Source organism: Chelonia mydas, chromosome 20 (assembly GCF_015237465.2).
Source record: "Chelonia mydas isolate rCheMyd1 chromosome 20, rCheMyd1.pri.v2, whole genome shotgun sequence".
Taxonomy (NCBI): domain Eukaryota; kingdom Metazoa; phylum Chordata; order Testudines; family Cheloniidae; genus Chelonia; species Chelonia mydas.
The window spans coordinates 3,312,589-3,329,102 of record NC_051260.2 but is presented as its reverse complement, the minus strand read 5'-3'; the positions used below and the strand labels follow the sequence as shown (position 1 = coordinate 3,329,102).

General features: G+C 63.8%; 2 protein-coding genes across 2 annotated transcripts; both read left to right on the top strand.

The window, feature by feature from the left end:
- Positions 1-1,489: 1,489 nt before the first annotated feature.
- Positions 1,490-2,199, top strand: LOC122463375 (vegetative cell wall protein gp1-like; the record flags this gene model as incomplete). The annotated part of the gene is given in 2 exon segments (XM_043532633.1): positions 1,490-2,074; positions 2,077-2,199. Coding segments are annotated over 2 exon segments (708 nt in total), but the record flags the coding sequence as incomplete, so codon positions are not given.
- A 143-nt stretch (positions 2,200-2,342) lies between these two features.
- Positions 2,343-16,184, top strand: NDUFA4L2 (NDUFA4 mitochondrial complex associated like 2). Its single transcript, XM_037883730.2, has 4 exons — positions 2,343-2,479; positions 8,599-8,687; positions 15,374-15,434; positions 15,939-16,184. Exons 1-4 carry the CDS (start codon positions 2,423-2,425, stop codon positions 15,993-15,995), a joined length of 264 nt encoding a protein of 87 aa, XP_037739658.1. The 5' UTR covers positions 2,343-2,422; the 3' UTR covers positions 15,996-16,184.
- The last annotated feature ends 330 nt before the right edge of the window (positions 16,185-16,514 follow it).

Genomic DNA, 16,514 nt, shown 5'->3' with positions numbered 1-16,514 from the left:
ACCCCACTCCCCTCCCAGAGCTGGGGGTAGAAGCCAGGAGTCCTACCTGCCAGCCCCCCTGCTCTAACCACCAGTCTCTAACCATGGTTGCCCGCAGGCAGGACAGCTAGGTAAGCTCCGAAGGAAAGGGCCCCTCGTACCCACACAAGGCAGAATCCCCCCCCCGCCCCCCCATCAATTATAACCCGTTCCGGCGCCATGTGGAAGCCCAGCAGCAAATGTACCTGTGATTCGCTTGGATGAAAAAGGCCCCGGCTCGCAGGCTGGCATGTGATGGAGAGGGGCGTTTAGAGGGGCGTTTTATCGGCCTCGTCGAATCCTGCCTGCCGGAGCCCTGGCAGGGGGGTGTGCCCAGCCCCGGGGGTGGCTGTACGGACCGGTCCCTCTGGAGGCTCTGTGGCGGGGGATGGGGGAAGAGAGGGGGGTTTAGCACCCAGCTGGAGACGTGGGCACTGGGGCGAGTTTCCCTGTGGAAAGAAAGGGCCTGTCACCCCAGAGCCCTGGAGGCAAAGGTCAGATCCTGTATGTGACCCGCCGTATGGCCCAGGTCACCCCCCGACGCCTGCCCGCTCCACCCAGGCCGAGAGCAAACCGACCGAGCGGAGACCCCAGTTGAGTCCCTCAGACCTCGGCCCCCCAAGGCCGGCCTTCCCCACACATGGGGAGCCAGGGGGCTGTGGGAGACGTGTCCCAGGATAGCGGGGGTTTGAGCTGCTCTCCCTTGGCACCAGCCAACCTGGGCTGGACAAAGCCCTGGGGAACAGGGGGTGGGGGTCTCATCTGCTCGGGTGGGGCAGCCCCCTCAGCTCCTGCCTGGGATCGGGGCCCAGCTGGTGCAGTGCCAACGGGGGAGGGGATTTATGCTCCTTCCCCTGAACTGCTGATGGGGCCTTGGGAGGGGAGAGGGAACAGCTGCCCCCCCTGGGGGGGGGATCGGGGGAGGCTGTGAAGGGGGTGGGGGATTCCCTCTGATCCCCTCCCATTCCGGCTACAGTTCCCAGGCCCCCTTCCCTTCCCCAGCTACCCCCTCAAACTCTCCCTCCCGCCCCACTCTCTGCTTCCTCTCCCCCCACCTGCTCCCCGTGGGTTTCTGCTCGCCCTGTCTCCTCCCACTCCCAGCCCCGCCCCTGCTCCCTCCCACTCCCCAGCCCCCCCTGCTTCCCCTCCCCTGTCCCTTCCCCCCCACTCTCCAGCCCCCCTCTGCTTCCCCTCCCCTGTTCCCTCCCACTCCCCAGCCCCCCCTGCTTCCCCTCCCCCTGCTCCCCCACTCCCCAGCCCCCCCTCTGCTTCCCCTTCCCCCCATTCCCCAGCCCCCCTGCTTCCCTCCCCCACTCCGCAGCCCCCCTCTGCTTCCCCTCCCCTGTCCCTGCCCCCCCACTCTCCAGCCCCCCTCTGCTTCCCCTCCCCTGTTCCCTCCCACTCCCCAGCCCCCCTGCTTCCCCTCCTCCTGCTCCCCCACTCCCCAGCCCCTCTGCTTCCCTCCCCCACTCCCCAGCCCCCCTCTGCTTCCCCTCCCCTGTCTCTGCTCCCCCACTCCCCAGCCCCCCCTGCTTCCCCTCCCCCCATTCCCCAGCCCCCCCTCTGCTTCCCCTCCCCTGCTCCCTCCCACTCCCCAGCCCCCCTCTGCTTCCCCTCCCCTGTCCCTTCCCCCCCACTCTCCAGCCCCCCTCTGCTTCCCCTCCCCTGTTCCCTCCCATTCCCTAGCCCCCCTGCTTCCCCTCTCCCTCCTCCCCCACTCCCCAGCCCCCCCTCTGCTTCCCCTCCCCTGTCCCTGCCCCCCCCACTCTCCAGTCCCCCTCTGCTTCCCCTCCCCTGTTCCCTCCCACTCCCCAGCCCCCCCGCTTCCCCTCCCCCTGCTCCCCCACTCCCCAGCCCCCCCTCTGCTTCCCCTTCCCCCCATTCCCCAGCCCCCCTGCTTCCCTCCCCCACTCTGCAGCCCCCCTCTGCTTCCCCTCCCCTGTCCCTGCCCCCCCACTCTCCAGCCCCCCTCTGCTTCCCCTCCCCTGTTCCCTCCCACTCCCCAGCCCCCCCTGCTTCCCCTCCCCCTGCTCCCCCACTCCCCAGCCCCTCTGCTTCCCTCCCCCACTCCCCAGGCCCCCTCTGCTTCCCCTCCCCCCATTCCCCAGACCTCCCTCTGCTTCCCCTTCCCCCCATTCCCCAGCCCCCCCCGCTTCCCCTCCCCCTGCCCCGCCACTCCCCAGCCCCCCCTTTCCCCCCCTCCCCCCTCCTGGTCCCCCCGCCCCTGACTCCCGATCCCCGGGAGCCCGATCCCCGCCCTGGCCAGCTGCGCCCGGGGAGGGATGGAGCCGCCGCCCCCAGTGACCCCCGGCCCGGGCCGCCCTTCCCCGGGCGGGGGGCGGAGGCAGCGGGACTGGGGAACCTGCCGCTGCCGCCGGCGGAGCGAGTCCGCCCCGGCAGCAGCATGGGAGGGACCCGGCCCGGGTTCGCCTTCGCCCGCCAGATCAGGAGGCATCCCGGAGTGAGTGACCGGCCCCCGCTGCCCTGCCCCGGCCCCTGGCCTGGCCCCCCATCTGCCCCCCGCCTTCCCTGGCCCCCATCTGCCCCCTCCTGCCCCCATCTTCCCCCCTCCTTCCCCTGCACCCCTCTGCCCCCTCCTTCCCCTCCCTCTGTCCCCCTCTTTCCCCAGACCCCCGTCCCCTCCTCTGTCCCCCTGCTCCCCCTGCCCCCCTTTATCCCACCACCCCAGTTTTTTTCTATCCCCCTTCCACCCTCCATTCCCATTCTCCTCTGTCCCCCCTCAATGCTCCTTCTCATCCCCCCTGCCCCATCACCCTTCCTTCCCTCCTATCCCCCCTGCCCCCTCGCCCTCCCCTCCCAACCCCCTCCCAGCCACCCCCCATCATCAGCCCCCCCCATGATCTGCCCCCAGTTTCCTGCCTCCCTCTTACTTTCATTAAACTCCCCCTCGCACCCCCACTTCCCCTGCCTCCCCCCAAGAGCGAGGGGCTCCCTCGTGGCTGGGGGCCCCTGGTTTGCGGTCTGCCTTCCCCCAGGGCATGTCTGCTGTCACCTCCCTACCCCACTATATGCAATGGGGGGGGGCTGCTCGGTAAAAGAAATCAAGGCCCCGAACTTCGCAGATTCCACCCCAGCCGGAGCAGCGCTCCCTGCGTCCCCCCTCTCTGTCTGGTTCCCGCTCTGCGTTTCGGCCCCTAACCCTGGGAGTCTTCGCACTTCACCCCCACACACGAGAAATGGGGGGGGCTGTCTGGCATCTCCCTCCCTGCCGTGGCTCCTTCTCTCTAGGGCGTGTGCGGCACCGAGAGACACCAGGGTCCCAGCTCCCCCCGACCCCTTCCCCCTCGTTTGATCCTCTGCCACACACCCCCCCGCCAAGCCCTCAAATTCGGAACCTTTCATCAGACTGGCGGGGGGGGGGGGGGTGGAATCCACCTCCCGTCCTTTCATGTCAAATCCATCAGCTCCCCGGCCATAAAAAATTCATGACGAGGATTTTGTTTACAAATAGGAATAAACCCTGATGAATGCGAGATGCTGGGAACCTGCCTCAAACCCCCCCCCCAACACAGGCCAAGGAAGGGGGCTGGAACTAGGGGGCCTGGGGTGTGGCTGCACCCCCCGGCTTGTTGTGCGTTCTCTCATACACAGGGTTTACAGGTTGGGTCAATGGCTCTCAGCCCCCTCCCCACTGTACACATTGTTCCCACGCCCCGCCACAAAGGAAAGTGCGGGGCGGGGGGGGTTGGCCCGGTGTTTTTCCATACGGCGAGTTTCCATGGTGTAAGCTAAGAATCCGTCTCTTTCCACGCAGATGCCAAGCTGCCAGGGAGCTGGCTTGCCTTTGTGGGTCTGGCCCTTTGCCTGGGTGATTCCAGGCGAGCAGCCGGCCCTGTGAGGACAGGGCTGGCGTGGGAAGGGTTAAGCCCAGCGGTTTGGTTTTCGGGAAGACTGGGCTACACATTCAAACAGTCACGTCCACGCTCCGCTGGCCGGTGTTGGCTGGGCTCTGGGCCAGCGGAGGAGAGGCAGGTCCTGGGCAAAGATGTGATGCTGGGGAGGCTGGAAATAGTGAGGCACTGGGGTCCAGGGGTTAAAGCATGAGCTAGCCACAGGACTCCCGGCTTTTAGTCCCAGCTGAAGGGGGTGGGGATTACTGGTTCAAGCAGAGAGGGGCTGGATGCCAGGACTCCTGGGTTCTATCCTTGGCTCTGGGAGGGGAGTGGGGTCCAGCGGTTAGAGCAGGAGAGGCTGGGAGTCAGGACTCCTGGGTTCTATTCCTCACTCTAGGACAGGAGTGGGGTCTAGTGATTACAGCAGCAGCCAGCGTCGGACTCCTGGGTTCTATTCCCAGCGGAGGGAGGGGGGTTTCCTTTTTGGAGCAGAGAGGAGCTGGAAGCCAGGACGCCTGGGTTCTGTTCCCTTCCTTCGGGTGGGAGTGTGGTCTAGGGGTTAGAGTGAGAGGGAGAACCACTAGGCCCTGTGCCCAGCTCTGGGCCGTGTTGGCCATGTGAGGATGAGCCAATCGGTTTCCCCATCCATAAAACCGGGCTGAAAATCTTCCCCCTACGTAATTAGCTCCTGTAACGAGCAGGGGGAACCTGCACTGGGGGCTCGTGGGCAGCCAGGGATCGGAGCGGGTAACCTGCCTTGGCTCCGTTAAAAGCAGAGGTGCTTCCCGACGCACCATCTGTTATCTGGGCCGAGCGCTCCTTGCCGGGCGGGCACATCAGTGCTGTCACCTTGCCCTGGCTTCTCCTGCTGCTGCCCGGCTGGCTTCCCCCCGCGGTGCCCAACTGCCAGGCCTAGCCGCTGGGCGGTGATTAATGCCGACTCGACAGCAAATGCAAACGGAGGAAACTCGGGGCGCGGCGGGGGGGTAGAAATGCAGTGGAACAGGAGCCTGCTTTGCTGCCTGCCGCACAGCCCCTAAAAGCAGCTGGACAAGCGCCCCCCAAGCCCCCGCCCGGGGATCACAGGCCCCTTAGTATTCAGTATTCTGCCCACCTGCCACATAGATCCCAGGGGGGTTAGGAGCCTAAATAGCTTTGCATCTGGCACCCACATGACACCCAGCCCAGCGAACGCCTCTCCCAGTGGCCACCCGTGTCCCCCCCTCCCTACCACCTCCTTTAACACCTGCCATGGCCTGCATTGCTTGGGAGGCCCAAAGGATGCAGCTCTAGATCCAAGGGGCTGGTGGGAAGGTGGGATCCGACCCCTGGCCGCAAGGTCAGGCCCCCGAATCCTGCTTTGAATCTGCCTGTTGCTCCAGCTATAAAAGCTGAGCAGGATTCCAGCAGCGCTCACAGGAACCGCTCTTTTCCTTAAAGCCCCAGCACCCGGATTCATGGGATGGCAGCCAGACCTCGGCTCGCGTCTCTTGTTTGATAACACGAACATTTCTAGCTCTCAACGCAGGGCAGAGGCGTTTAAACCCGTGGCCTGTGAAGGCTCAAAAAAAAAAAAAACCCAACAAGAACCCAGAAAGCAACCAAACCTCCCCATTTATTATGTTAAATCTCCTGCTTTTCAAGCCAATCTCACTATTTTCGGGGCCTGGGGGGGACGGTGTTTTTGGAACTATTGCGGCCGGCCACGCTGCCATTCATCCCCTCGCTCCCACTGACCCTCGCTCCAGCTCCCCCCACGCCTCCGCCAGCCGCTCAATTCATTCCCCGGCTTTGAGAACCCAGAAGTGTCAGCAGCAGATGGCGCGACGAAGGCCTGTCCCCGAGTCTCAGTTCCCAGAGTCCGGCGTCATCAAGTGGCTGCCAGCTTTGATTGGCACGCAGCGCAAAAGATCATTAGCGGCCGATGTCTCTGACCTCCAGGATCATAAGCCGCATCTGCTGGAAGTCTGATCTGCCAGCCGGCGCGAGGCGAGGGGGTGAGGGGCGTCGAAATTCAGCTGTCACGGTGGGGGAAAGGTGAGAGATGATGATGGACGCACGGCGGCCCTGGGGCCGACATGCTGGCAGTGAGCAATGGTGTTTGGATCCGCACAGCCGGGCCCTGAGGAATCAGCAGAGTCCAGGGGCATCGGGCTGCTCCTCAGGACGCCTGGGTTCTATTCCTGGCTCTGTCGTTTGGCCTCTTTTCTCACCCATCCCTCGTCTGTTTAGATTGTCAGCTTTTTGGGGCAAGGATTGACTTTGACTGTGGGCCCAGCACCCGGCACAACGGGGGTCCCCGGGGTGTAATAAATACTGGGCAATGTCTCAAGAGAAGGCCACTTGGCACTTTCAGAGCAGCCTTCATGTCTGGCTCCCCAAATGAGCCCGGGGAGATGGGTCAGAATTATTTTACTGATGGGGAAACTGAGGCATGAGGGGGTCAGTGACTTGCCACGGTCACACAGCCAGGCAGTGGCCATACTGAGCGCCCAACCCAGGAGTCCGGGGTCCCCACGTTCCATTGGAGTCAGAGGGGCCAGATCCCCCGCTGGCGGGAATCAGTGTCGCAGCCCCAGCCGGGCCGGGGTCTGCAGAGCAGGAGGCTCCCCAGGACAGGAGGGGGGAGAGTGGGAGGGGGCTCGAGAAAGTGACCCTGGGGGGAGACACAAAAGCGGCCGGAATGGGGCGGGCGTCGGGGGCACTTTCGTTACACGCAGCCAGGAGCCAAACAAGCGAGTGGGACCTGGGGGGGGGGGTCGCAGGTACTAAGACATTGAGGAGCGCCCCCACCCTCCGGATCCCATTGACCCAGCAAGGCAGCTGCCCCCAGTGCTGGGGGCAGGACACGGCCACACGGCACCTGCAGCTGCCTCGGCACCAGCAGCCCAGCCCCATGTGCCCACCTAGCCCCCCAGCCCCTGTCCAGTCCCAGCCCCCCAGCCCAGTCCAGCCCCACACCCCCAGTCCAGCCACATCCAGCCACACACCCCGGCTCCTCCTCCAGCCTTTGTCCAGTTTCCCAGGCAGAAGGTGTCACCTGGTCCCAACCCCCTTCTGGGCTCCGGTTCCAAAGAGCAGCCGCCCTCCTTTAGTCACCCCCTTATTTCCCATCCCCAGCTAGGATTGCTGCAGCACCCCCAGGGAAACTGAGGTACGCCCCGTGTTAGCAGAAGACAGTAAACTAGTAAAACTCCCATGCAGCATTCCCAGGTTAGTACTCCCGGCTCGTCACAAGCCCCACACCCCCGGTTCAAAATGGGCCGTGTGCTGCCCGAATCAGTCAGAGGCTGTAACCACCCAAGTCACTGAGCACCCCGCAGTCATTCGGCTTCCTCTGACCCTGGGGCACTTTTGAAAATGTTCCTCGTTATGTTCTGTGCAGTGAGGGAGCTGGGCCAGCCCCATTATGTTACATGGTCTAATGCATTGTGTTAGGGAGATAGAGATTGGGGGTGTGCATGGGGGTAGATAGATCGATAGAGGGGGTGTATGGGGATAGATGTAGATAGATCGGGTGAATGAGGATACATACATAAATATAGATAGATAGAAACATACATACATACATACATAGATAACAGATAGATAGACGGGGTGTCTGGGGATAGATAGATTAGATAGAGGGGGTGGATGAGGATAGATACATAAATATAGATAGAAACATACATACATAGGTAACAGATAGATAGAGGGGGTGGATGGGGATAGATAGATGATAGATGGGATATATGGGGATGGATAGATAGATAGATGGGGGGGTCTGGAGATAGATTAGATAGAGGGGGTAGATGAGGATAGATAGATAGAGGGGGTGGCTGGGGATAGACAGATTAGATGAGGTGTATGGGGATGGATGGATAGATGACAGACGATCGATCTGTCGGGGGATGTGTGGATGGCTAGATATGCAGGTGGACAGAGAGGTACGTATGGGGGTGGATGAACAGGTAGGTAGAAAGAAGGTTATTGTATGTGAGTGGTTGGATGGATAGCTCGGTGGACAGAGGAGTCGATAGAGAGATGTGTATCTGTGGGGCTGGTTGGGCTGCCGGAGGGCTGTGTCTGGGGCCTGGGGGCGGAAGGGTACTGCTCGGGGTGCCTGGATGGATAGCTCGGTAGACAGAGGAGTCGACAGAGAGATGTGTATCTGTGGGGCTGGCTGGGCTACCGAAGGGCTGTGTCCGGGGCTTGGGGGGGGGCGAAGGATCGGGCCGCAGTGGGGTACGGCTGGGGATGGCTGGATGGATAGCTCGATAGAGGAGTCGATAGAGGGATGTGTATCTGTGGGGCTAGCTGGGCTGCCGGAGGGCTGTGTCCGGGGCCTGGGGGGCGGAAGGATCGGGCGGCAGTGGGGTATGGCTGGGGGTGGCATGCGTAGGGAGGATGGCTGGGCCAACAGCACTAACGAGCGCCCCAGCGCAGCCCCCACTCCCTCCCCACCCCCTGCCGCTCCCAGCCCCACTACCGCAGACGGGGGGGAAGGGGGAGCGTGCGATTTCTCATTCCGAATCCAATTCCTCTCCAACACGAGACTATTTTTCTCCCCCCCTTTGAATCCAGTCACTCAAGCTGACAGCTACACTGTGTACGGGAGCCCGGGTACAGGATTGCTGCGCCGGTAAATCTCCCGGTGTGTCAGGCTCCCTTTCACTCTCCCGGCGGCCTGATAAATATTCATTTCATTGGGGCATTTTTCATCTTTTCTCTCTCCCTCTCTCCGCAGCTCATTCCCCTCATCAGCTTCATCGGCCTCGGTCTGGGCAGTGCCGCGCTGTACCTGCTCCGCCTGGCCCTCTGTAGCCCCGACGTGAGGTATGGGGTCAGGGCGGGGGGCTGGGGCCACGGAGCAGCGAGCTCGCTGGGGCAGTGTTTGTGCAGCCCCTGGCACCGGGGGGTTCGGTCCGTGGCTCCTCGGCGCTACTGCTATACACCTAGTAAATAACCCCAATGAGAGGCGCTGGCGTCTAGGGGGTAGTTCCTGGTGGGTTCTAGTCCCAGCTCTGTCACATCCCTGCTCCGTGCCTCAGTTTCCCCTCCCGCCCCTCATCTCTTTTCACTTGTCAGAGTGTTTCGGTGCCTCGTCGGGGCAGGGCTCAGCTCCCAGGCCAGCGGGGTCCTGCTCTCGGGCGGGGGCCTCTTGGTGCTGCCCTAACACAAATCAGGAAGGTGAGTCGCAAATGGCAGAGGGAAGCCCGGGCAGCGCACCCCCATTTGGTCTGATCGGCGGGGAGAGTCATGCACAGGGAGCTCCCCGGGCCATCTCTCGTGCCAAGCAGGATCAGGCCCCAGGCACAGAGCGGGCTGGGCACTCCAGTGTTAGGAGAGGGGAGGCCTAGTCACGCCCCCTCCCCCCACCCGTTGGTCTCCTCCCTCCCCCAGAGCTCCCCCCACCGCCTCCGTCAGGGCAGCAGGGAACCAGGGTGGGCGGAGGAGTGGAGCATAGACCAGCAGGAGCCGTCCCGGCTGCGTGTGAGAGAGACGGGTGTGTCTGGGGACAGATAGATAGAGGTGGTGCATGGAGTTGGATAGGGGGGGTATATGGGGATGGATGGATAGATGTGTCTAGGACGGATGGTTGGATGGAGCAGGGGGGTAGATGAGTGTGTCTGGGATGGATGGATGGATGGATGGATGGATGGATGGATGGATGGATGGAGGGGTGTGTCTGAGACGGATGGATAGATTGGTAGATGGGTGGGTGGATAGATGGATGGATAGATTGGTAGATGGATGGATGGATGGACGGAGGGATAGATAGATAGATATTAAGGTCAGAAGGGACCATTACGATCATCTAGTCCGACCTCCTGCACAATGCAGGCCAGGGAATCTCACCCACCCACTCCTGCGATAAACCTCTCGCCTCTGTCTGAGCTACTGCAGTCCTCAAATCGTGGTTTAAAGACTTCAAGGAGCAGAGAATCCTCCAGCAAGTGACCCGTGCCCCACGCTGCAGAGGAAGGCGAAAACCCCCCAGGGCCTCTTCCAATTTGCCCTGGAGGAAAATTCCTTCCCGACCCCAAATAACGGGTGGGTGGATAGATGGATGGATGGGTAGATAGAGGGGTGTGTCTGAGACGGATGGATGGATGGATAGGTTGGTAGATGGATGGATGGGTGGGTGGATAGATTGGTAGATAGATGGACGGGGGGATGGGTGGATGGATGGGTAGATAGAGGGGTGTGTCTGAGACGGATGGATAGATTGATGGATGGATAGATTGGTAGATAGATGGATGGACGGGGGGATGGGTGGATGGATGGGTAGATAGAGGGGTGTGTCTGAGACGGATGGATGGATGGATAGGTTGGTAGATGGATGGATGGGTGGGTGGATAGATTGGTAGATAGATAGATGGACGGAGGGATGGGTGGATGGATGGGTAGATAGAGGGGTGTGTCTGAGACGGATGGATGGATGGATAGATTGGTAGATGGATGGATGGACACGGGGATGGGTGGATGGATGGGTAGATAGAGGGGTGTGTCTGAGACGGATGGATGGATGAATAGATTGATGGATGGATAGATGGATGGACGGAGGGATGGGTGGACAGAGGGATGGGTAGATAGAGGGGTGTGTCTGAGACGGATGGATGGATGGATAGATTGGTAGATAGATGGATGGACGGGGGGATGGGTGGATGGATGGGTAGATAGAGGGGTGTGTCTGAGACGGATGGATGGATGGATAGATTGATGGATGGATAGATTGGTAGATGGATGGATGGATGGATGGATAGATGGATGGATGGAGGGATGGGTGGACAGAGGGATGGGTAGATAGAGGGGTGTGTCTCGGCTGGCTGGGTAGCTATGGATATGTATCTTGACAGATTCAGCGTTTCCCCCTCTCTGGCTCTGGGCTGGGCCTGGGCCCCTCCCCTCGGCCCCGCTCTGCCAGGGCCCTCTGGAGATGTCTGACTCCATCATTGATTCAATTTGCCGCTGGCTGCCCGGCCCCTCAGCTCAGCAATTAGCAGGTCCAGGCCCGGTGCCTTTGATGGCGGGGGAGGCGGGGGAGGCGGGGGCACAGCAGCCCCGGTGACATTAGCCAGGTCCCGGGGGCACCTGCCGAGGCCAGCGCTGGCTCCGTCCCTCCCCCGGGCGAGGAGCCAAGGAGCAGGAGGGGGCCGAGCTTGTCCTGGGGGAACGTCCCCGGAGCTCCCCCTTCTCCCCAGCCGCTCGGCTCCCTGGGACCCCCGTGCCCCCCGCGTTCCCCGCCCCCACTGCTGGTGACCTCACAGCGGGTTGCCAGGGGGGCCGCCGTGAGGTCACTCGTGGAAAGAGGCAGCAGGAGCCTCCGTGCTGCCATGGCCCGGGGACTGCGGCCCGGGGAGGGGACCACTGTGATCAGAACCTGGGGGGGCAGAGGGGTGGAGGGAGGGGTGTGGATGGGGATGTGGGTAGATGGATGGCTAGGAGGGATGGAGGGAGGGGCGTGACTGCAGGCAGGGGGCTGGCTAGGCAGAAGGATGGATGGAGGGATAATGTGTATGGGGATGGATGGAGGGATGGATAGAGGGGTGGATGGAGGGAGGAATGGAGGGGGGTGGATGGAGGGAGGGTTGTGTATGAGGATGGATGGAGGGATAGAGGGAGGGATGGAGGGGTGGAGGGAGGGTCATGACTGCGGGCAGGGGGCTAGCTAGGCAGAAGGATGGATGGAGGGACAACGTGTATGGGGATGGATGGAGGGATGGATAGAGGGGTGGATGGAGGGAGGAATGGAGGGGGGTGGATGGAGGGAGGGTTGTGTATAAGGATGGATGGAGGGATAGAGGGAGGGACGGAGGGGTGGAGGGAGGGGCGTGACTGCGGGCAGGGGGCTAGCTAGGCCTACGGACGGATGGAGGGACGATGTGTATGGGGATGGATGGAGGGGTGGAGGGACGGATGGAGGGAGCGATGGAGGGAGAGATAGGGGGGTGGTGGAGGAAGGGAGGGATGGAGGGAGGGTTGTGTATGAGGAGGAGGGAGGGGTGGAGGGGTGGAGGGAGGGGTGTGACTGCGGGCAGGGGGCTGGCTAGGCAGACGGACGGATGGAGGGACGATGCCTATGGGGATGGATGGAGGGATAGAGGAAGGGGTGGACGGAGGGGTGGAGGGACGGGCGTGACTGCGGGCAGGGGGCTGGCTAGGCAGACGGATAGATGGAGGGATGATGCCTATGGGGATGGATGGAGGGATAGAGGAAGGGGTGGACGGAGGGGTGGAGGGACGGGCGTGACTGCGGGCAGGGGGCTGGCTAGGCAGACAGATGGATGGAGGGACGATGCCTATGGGGATGGATGGAGGGATAGAGGAAGGGGTGGACGGAGGGGTGGAGGGACGGGCGTGACTGCGGGCAGGGGGCTGGCTAGGCAGACGGACGGATGGAGGGATGATGCCTATGGGGATGGATGGAGGGATAGAGGAAGGGGTGGACGGAGGGGTGGAGGGACGGGCGTGACTGCGGGCAGGGGGCTGGCTAGGCAGACGGATGGATGGAGGGACGATGCCTATGGGGATGGATGGAGGGATAGAGGAAGGGGTGGACGGAGGGGTGGAGGGACGGGCGTGACTGCGGGCAGGGGGCTGGCTAGGCAGACGGACGGATGGAGGGACGATGCCTATGGGGATGGATGGAGGGATAGAGGAAGGGGTGGACGGAGGGGTGGAGGGACGGGCGTGACTGCAGGCAGGGGGCTGGCTAGGCAGACGGACGGATGGAGGGACGATGCCTATGGGGATGGATGGAGGGATAGAGGAAGGGGTGGACGGAGGGGTGGAGGGACGGGCGTGACTGCGGGCAGGGGGCTGGCTAGGCAGACGGATGGATGGAGGGACGATGCCTATGGGGATGGATGGAGGGATAGAGGAAGGGGTGGACGGAGGGGTGGAGGGACGGGCGTGACTGCGGGCAGGGGGCTGGCTAGGCAGACGGATGGATGGAGGGATGATGCCTATGGGGATGGATGGAGGGATAGAGGAAGGGGTGGACGGAGGGGTGGAGGGACGGGCGTGACTGCGGGCAGGGGGCTGGCTAGGCAGACGGACGGATGGAGGGACGATGCCTATGGGGATGGATGGAGGGATAGAGGAAGGGGTGGACGGAGGGGTGGAGGGACGGGCGTGACTGCGGGCAGGGGGCTGGCTAGGCAGACGGACGGATGGAGGGACGATGCCTATGGGGATGGATGGAGGGATAGAGGAAGGGGTGGACGGAGGGGTGGAGGGACGGGCGTGACTGCGGGCAGGGGGCTGGCTAGGCAGACGGATGGATGGAGGGACGATGCCTATGGGGATGGATGGAGGGATAGAGGAAGGGGTGGACGGAGGGGTGGAGGGACGGGCGTGACTGCGGGCAGGGGGCTGGCTAGGCAGACGATGGCCGGCCGGAGGGACGGGGCGGTCAGTACTATGGTTGGAGCAGCAGCGTGGCCGTGGCGGCCAGCGAGCCCCTGGTCTGTGTATCCAGCCGCTGACCCAGTTTCGCGGCCCAGGCCGGGGGAGCCGGGCTCACAAACAAGCCGGCGAGGGAGCGAGGCTGCAGGGCCCGAGGCCAGCCCCAGGAGCTGGCAACAAATCACGCCGCTGGGGAGCCGGATGGGCAGGGCCAGGAGCAATGGCAGCTCCCCTGCCCCCCAACACAGGGGTCTGGGCAAAGGCCAGCCCCCCCGCTGCCCTGTGTGACCCCCGCGCTGGGTCGCCAGCTGCCGTGGAGGATGGGGGGGATTTCACCCCGAGGTGGAGCTCAGCTCAAACCCCCCAGCTGGGGGAGGCGCCGGTCCAGAGCCCGCATGTACTTTGGGGGAGCCGGTATTCCCGCCCCCAGCGCAGCGCCCCTCCCCCGGCCCAGGAGGCAGATGTGGGGCCCTGCCCCCCATGTGCTGCTGCCATGCTCTGCAGAAGGGACCAGCCAGGGTCTGGCCAGGCCGGGGGTCGAATCGCCCCGGGCAGCAGCCACAGGGAGCCCCAGCCAGTCAAGGTGGCTTGTGCAAAACGTCTAGGCCAGGGAAAGAGACGCCGGACACCTGGGTTCCATTCCTGGCTCGCCGAGTCACGCGGGGCCCCGGCTCAGTACCCACCCTGGGGGCAGGTTTTGCTAAGGGCTCAGTTCCTTGGGCCGTCGAGCCCTCGGACAGCCTGGCCTTGGTGCTCTGTGACTCAGTTTCCTCTGGCTGCCTAGGGCCTGTCCATTGGGAGCTCTCTGGGGCAGGGCCCGGCTCTGACTGTGGGTCTGTGCAGCGCCCGGCGCAAGTGTCCGGCTGCTACCGTAATGCACCTAGTAATGTCAATGTACCCTCCAACCTGCTGATCTCTGCCCCCCATGCAAGGACAGGGGGCGTCAGCCACCCGTGGGGTCCCGTCCCCAGCCGTCCGTCAGCCAGGCAGACGCTCACTCGGGCCCCTGGCAGCTGCCTCCCGGAGAGTCATTTCCCTGCCACTTACATCGAAGGTTGCAGATTATTTCCCCAGGGCGCGTCACCAGTAAACAGCCATTAGGCCCCGTTAAACTCAGCCAGCAGCTGCCCCGCCCCTCCTTGCCCCCCCCCCCCCCCCCCCGCCTCCTCCCGCCCCACATCCTGGCTCCCCATGGCTCTCGCAAACACCCTCACGGGGACACTGGCCTCAGCCAGCTCCAAGCCAATTGCGACCAGCTCTGGGCCGGAGCCTCGGCTAGTGTGAACGGCCGGCGCACCACTGACGGCCGGGAACGTCTGCCAATCCCACCGTCAAACCCTCCTTGGTTGCAGGGTAACTCGGCCAGGGGGGCGCCGAGCCCCCAGCCAGTTGCACTGCCCCGAATCGCCTCAGTGCCTCGGGTTGGGTTCGTCCAGCCTAGGCCTGCGGCCTCCCTTCCTCCAGCTGTTCTCACCAGCTCACCCACTCTGGCCACTTTGCACTGGTGTGAGGGGCGGGGGGGTGGGGGTGGGGTGTAGTTTCCCCTCCCCTGGCTGAGCTTGGCCAACCTACCTAGTGGGACCTGGACACTTTCAGCTCGCCCGGGGCCTCTGGCTCGCTTGGCTTGTTGGCGCCACGCCTGTGGGCCCAGCAGTGAGGTCACGGCTTGCACGCCCACTGCAGACGTGACCACGCTCGCATGTGGCCCAGGCTGCTGCCCCCCCCCCAGCCACACATTGTCTGTGCTGGGGCAATGGGGCCCAAGGGTTAGAGCTGCTGCCCACGGTGCACCGGGGGGGGCACGGGAGGGAAGGTGCATGGGGGTGACGCAGGCAGTGGCCATTTGGGAAAGGTAACGGGACACCCCCTCCCCCCGTTTTGCCCCCCCCCAACCTTCAGCACAAATAATTGCACTGTGACCAGCCCACAGGTTGCACCCGGTGTTTTTTATGGCCAAGGGTCCCGGTACTGAGCGCCACCGGGGAGGAGGGGGTCTGGCCCCTGCGGGGGCCACCGGGCTGGGGACTATACCCGCCTCTGTGCCACGCTGGCCCCCCTGGCCCACCCCTGCCTGGCGCCTCCCCACCAACCCCACTCTTGGTTCGTTGCAGCTGGGACAGGAAGAACAACCCAGAGCCATGGAATAAACTGAGTCCAAACGACCAGTACAAGGTGAGCGCGGGCAGGGGGCTTGGGGGGGTCCCTGAGCGGGGCTGGCTCAGGGCGGTGGGGCTTGGAATATGGGGCCTTTCCCCTCTAGGGGGCACCAGCTCCCAGACGGGCTCGGGGGGGCAGGGCGTGGGGCAGGGGGCCTTTCCCCTCTAGGGGGTGCCAGCTCCCAGACGGGCTCAGGGGGGCAGGGCGTGGGGCACGGGGCCTTTCCCCTCTAGGGGGCGCCAGCTCCCAGACGGGCTCAGGGGGGCAGGGCGTGGGGCACGGGGCCTTTCCCCTCTTGATCACTCAGGCGCCAGGTTGGTCATGCCCCTGAGGTGGGTGCAGTTTGAGGGTCCCTGTGAAATGAGTGAGGGGGGCTCTCAGCCCAGGCCCCATGACCCAGCACTGGTGATGTGTGGGGGGAGGGAACATGGAGTCCTCAGGCTGGGGGCTGGGACCGGGGGGGAGCACCTAGGGGCCAGCACCTCAATTCCTCACCCCCGGCTTCCTCCCCCTCCGCAGTTCATGGCGGTTTCCACCGACTACAAGAGCTTGAAGAAGGATCGGCCCGACTTCTGAGGCCCCCCATGGCAGGTCCGGGCGCCCCCCGCCAGGCCCGGCTGCCCCCCGCCCCGGTATCCCCTGCTTCCCGCTCGGGGCCCCGGTAGCTCCGGTGAGCTGCCTGTGTCGATGCTCGACCCCGCGCCCTGATGCCCCGGCGATGGGCACCGCCCCAGCACTGCAATAAAACCCCCACGTGCCACGCAACGTGCGAGCCGACTTTTCCTGCCCGAGTAGCCCCCACGGTCAGCGTTTTCCAGCCGCCTCGGAAATTCCCTGACCCCCCCCGACCCCCATGTGCTGCGTTTCCTGTCTCCCACACTGTGGGGGGGGCGGGGCGCCCCACAGCACAGCACGGAGGTGGCCCGATGTCCCTGTTCCCATGGTCCAGGCAGAGCCGGCCCGGGGGGGAGCTCCAGATGCGGGGGGGGGGGCTCAGCGTGAGAGTGTGTGTGTGTGTGAGGGTCTACCGAGGGGCACCTCCAGGATGGTGGGGCCTGGATATGAGGCTGTGGGGGGAGGCAGCATGCGACCCCC

Bases quoted from the DNA above. Each gene is read 5' to 3' on its own strand.
- NDUFA4L2 (XM_037883730.2), top strand. From the start codon at position 2,423: ATGGGAGGGACCCGGCCCGGGTTCGCCTTCGCCCGCCAGATCAGGAGG. The intron at 2,480-8,598 runs GTGAGTGACCGG...CTCTCTCCGCAG, and splicing joins AGATCAGGAGGCATCCCGGA to CTCATTCCCCTCATCAGCTT. The intron at 8,688-15,373 runs GTATGGGGTCAG...GGTTCGTTGCAG, and splicing joins CTCTGTAGCCCCGACGTGAG to CTGGGACAGGAAGAACAACC.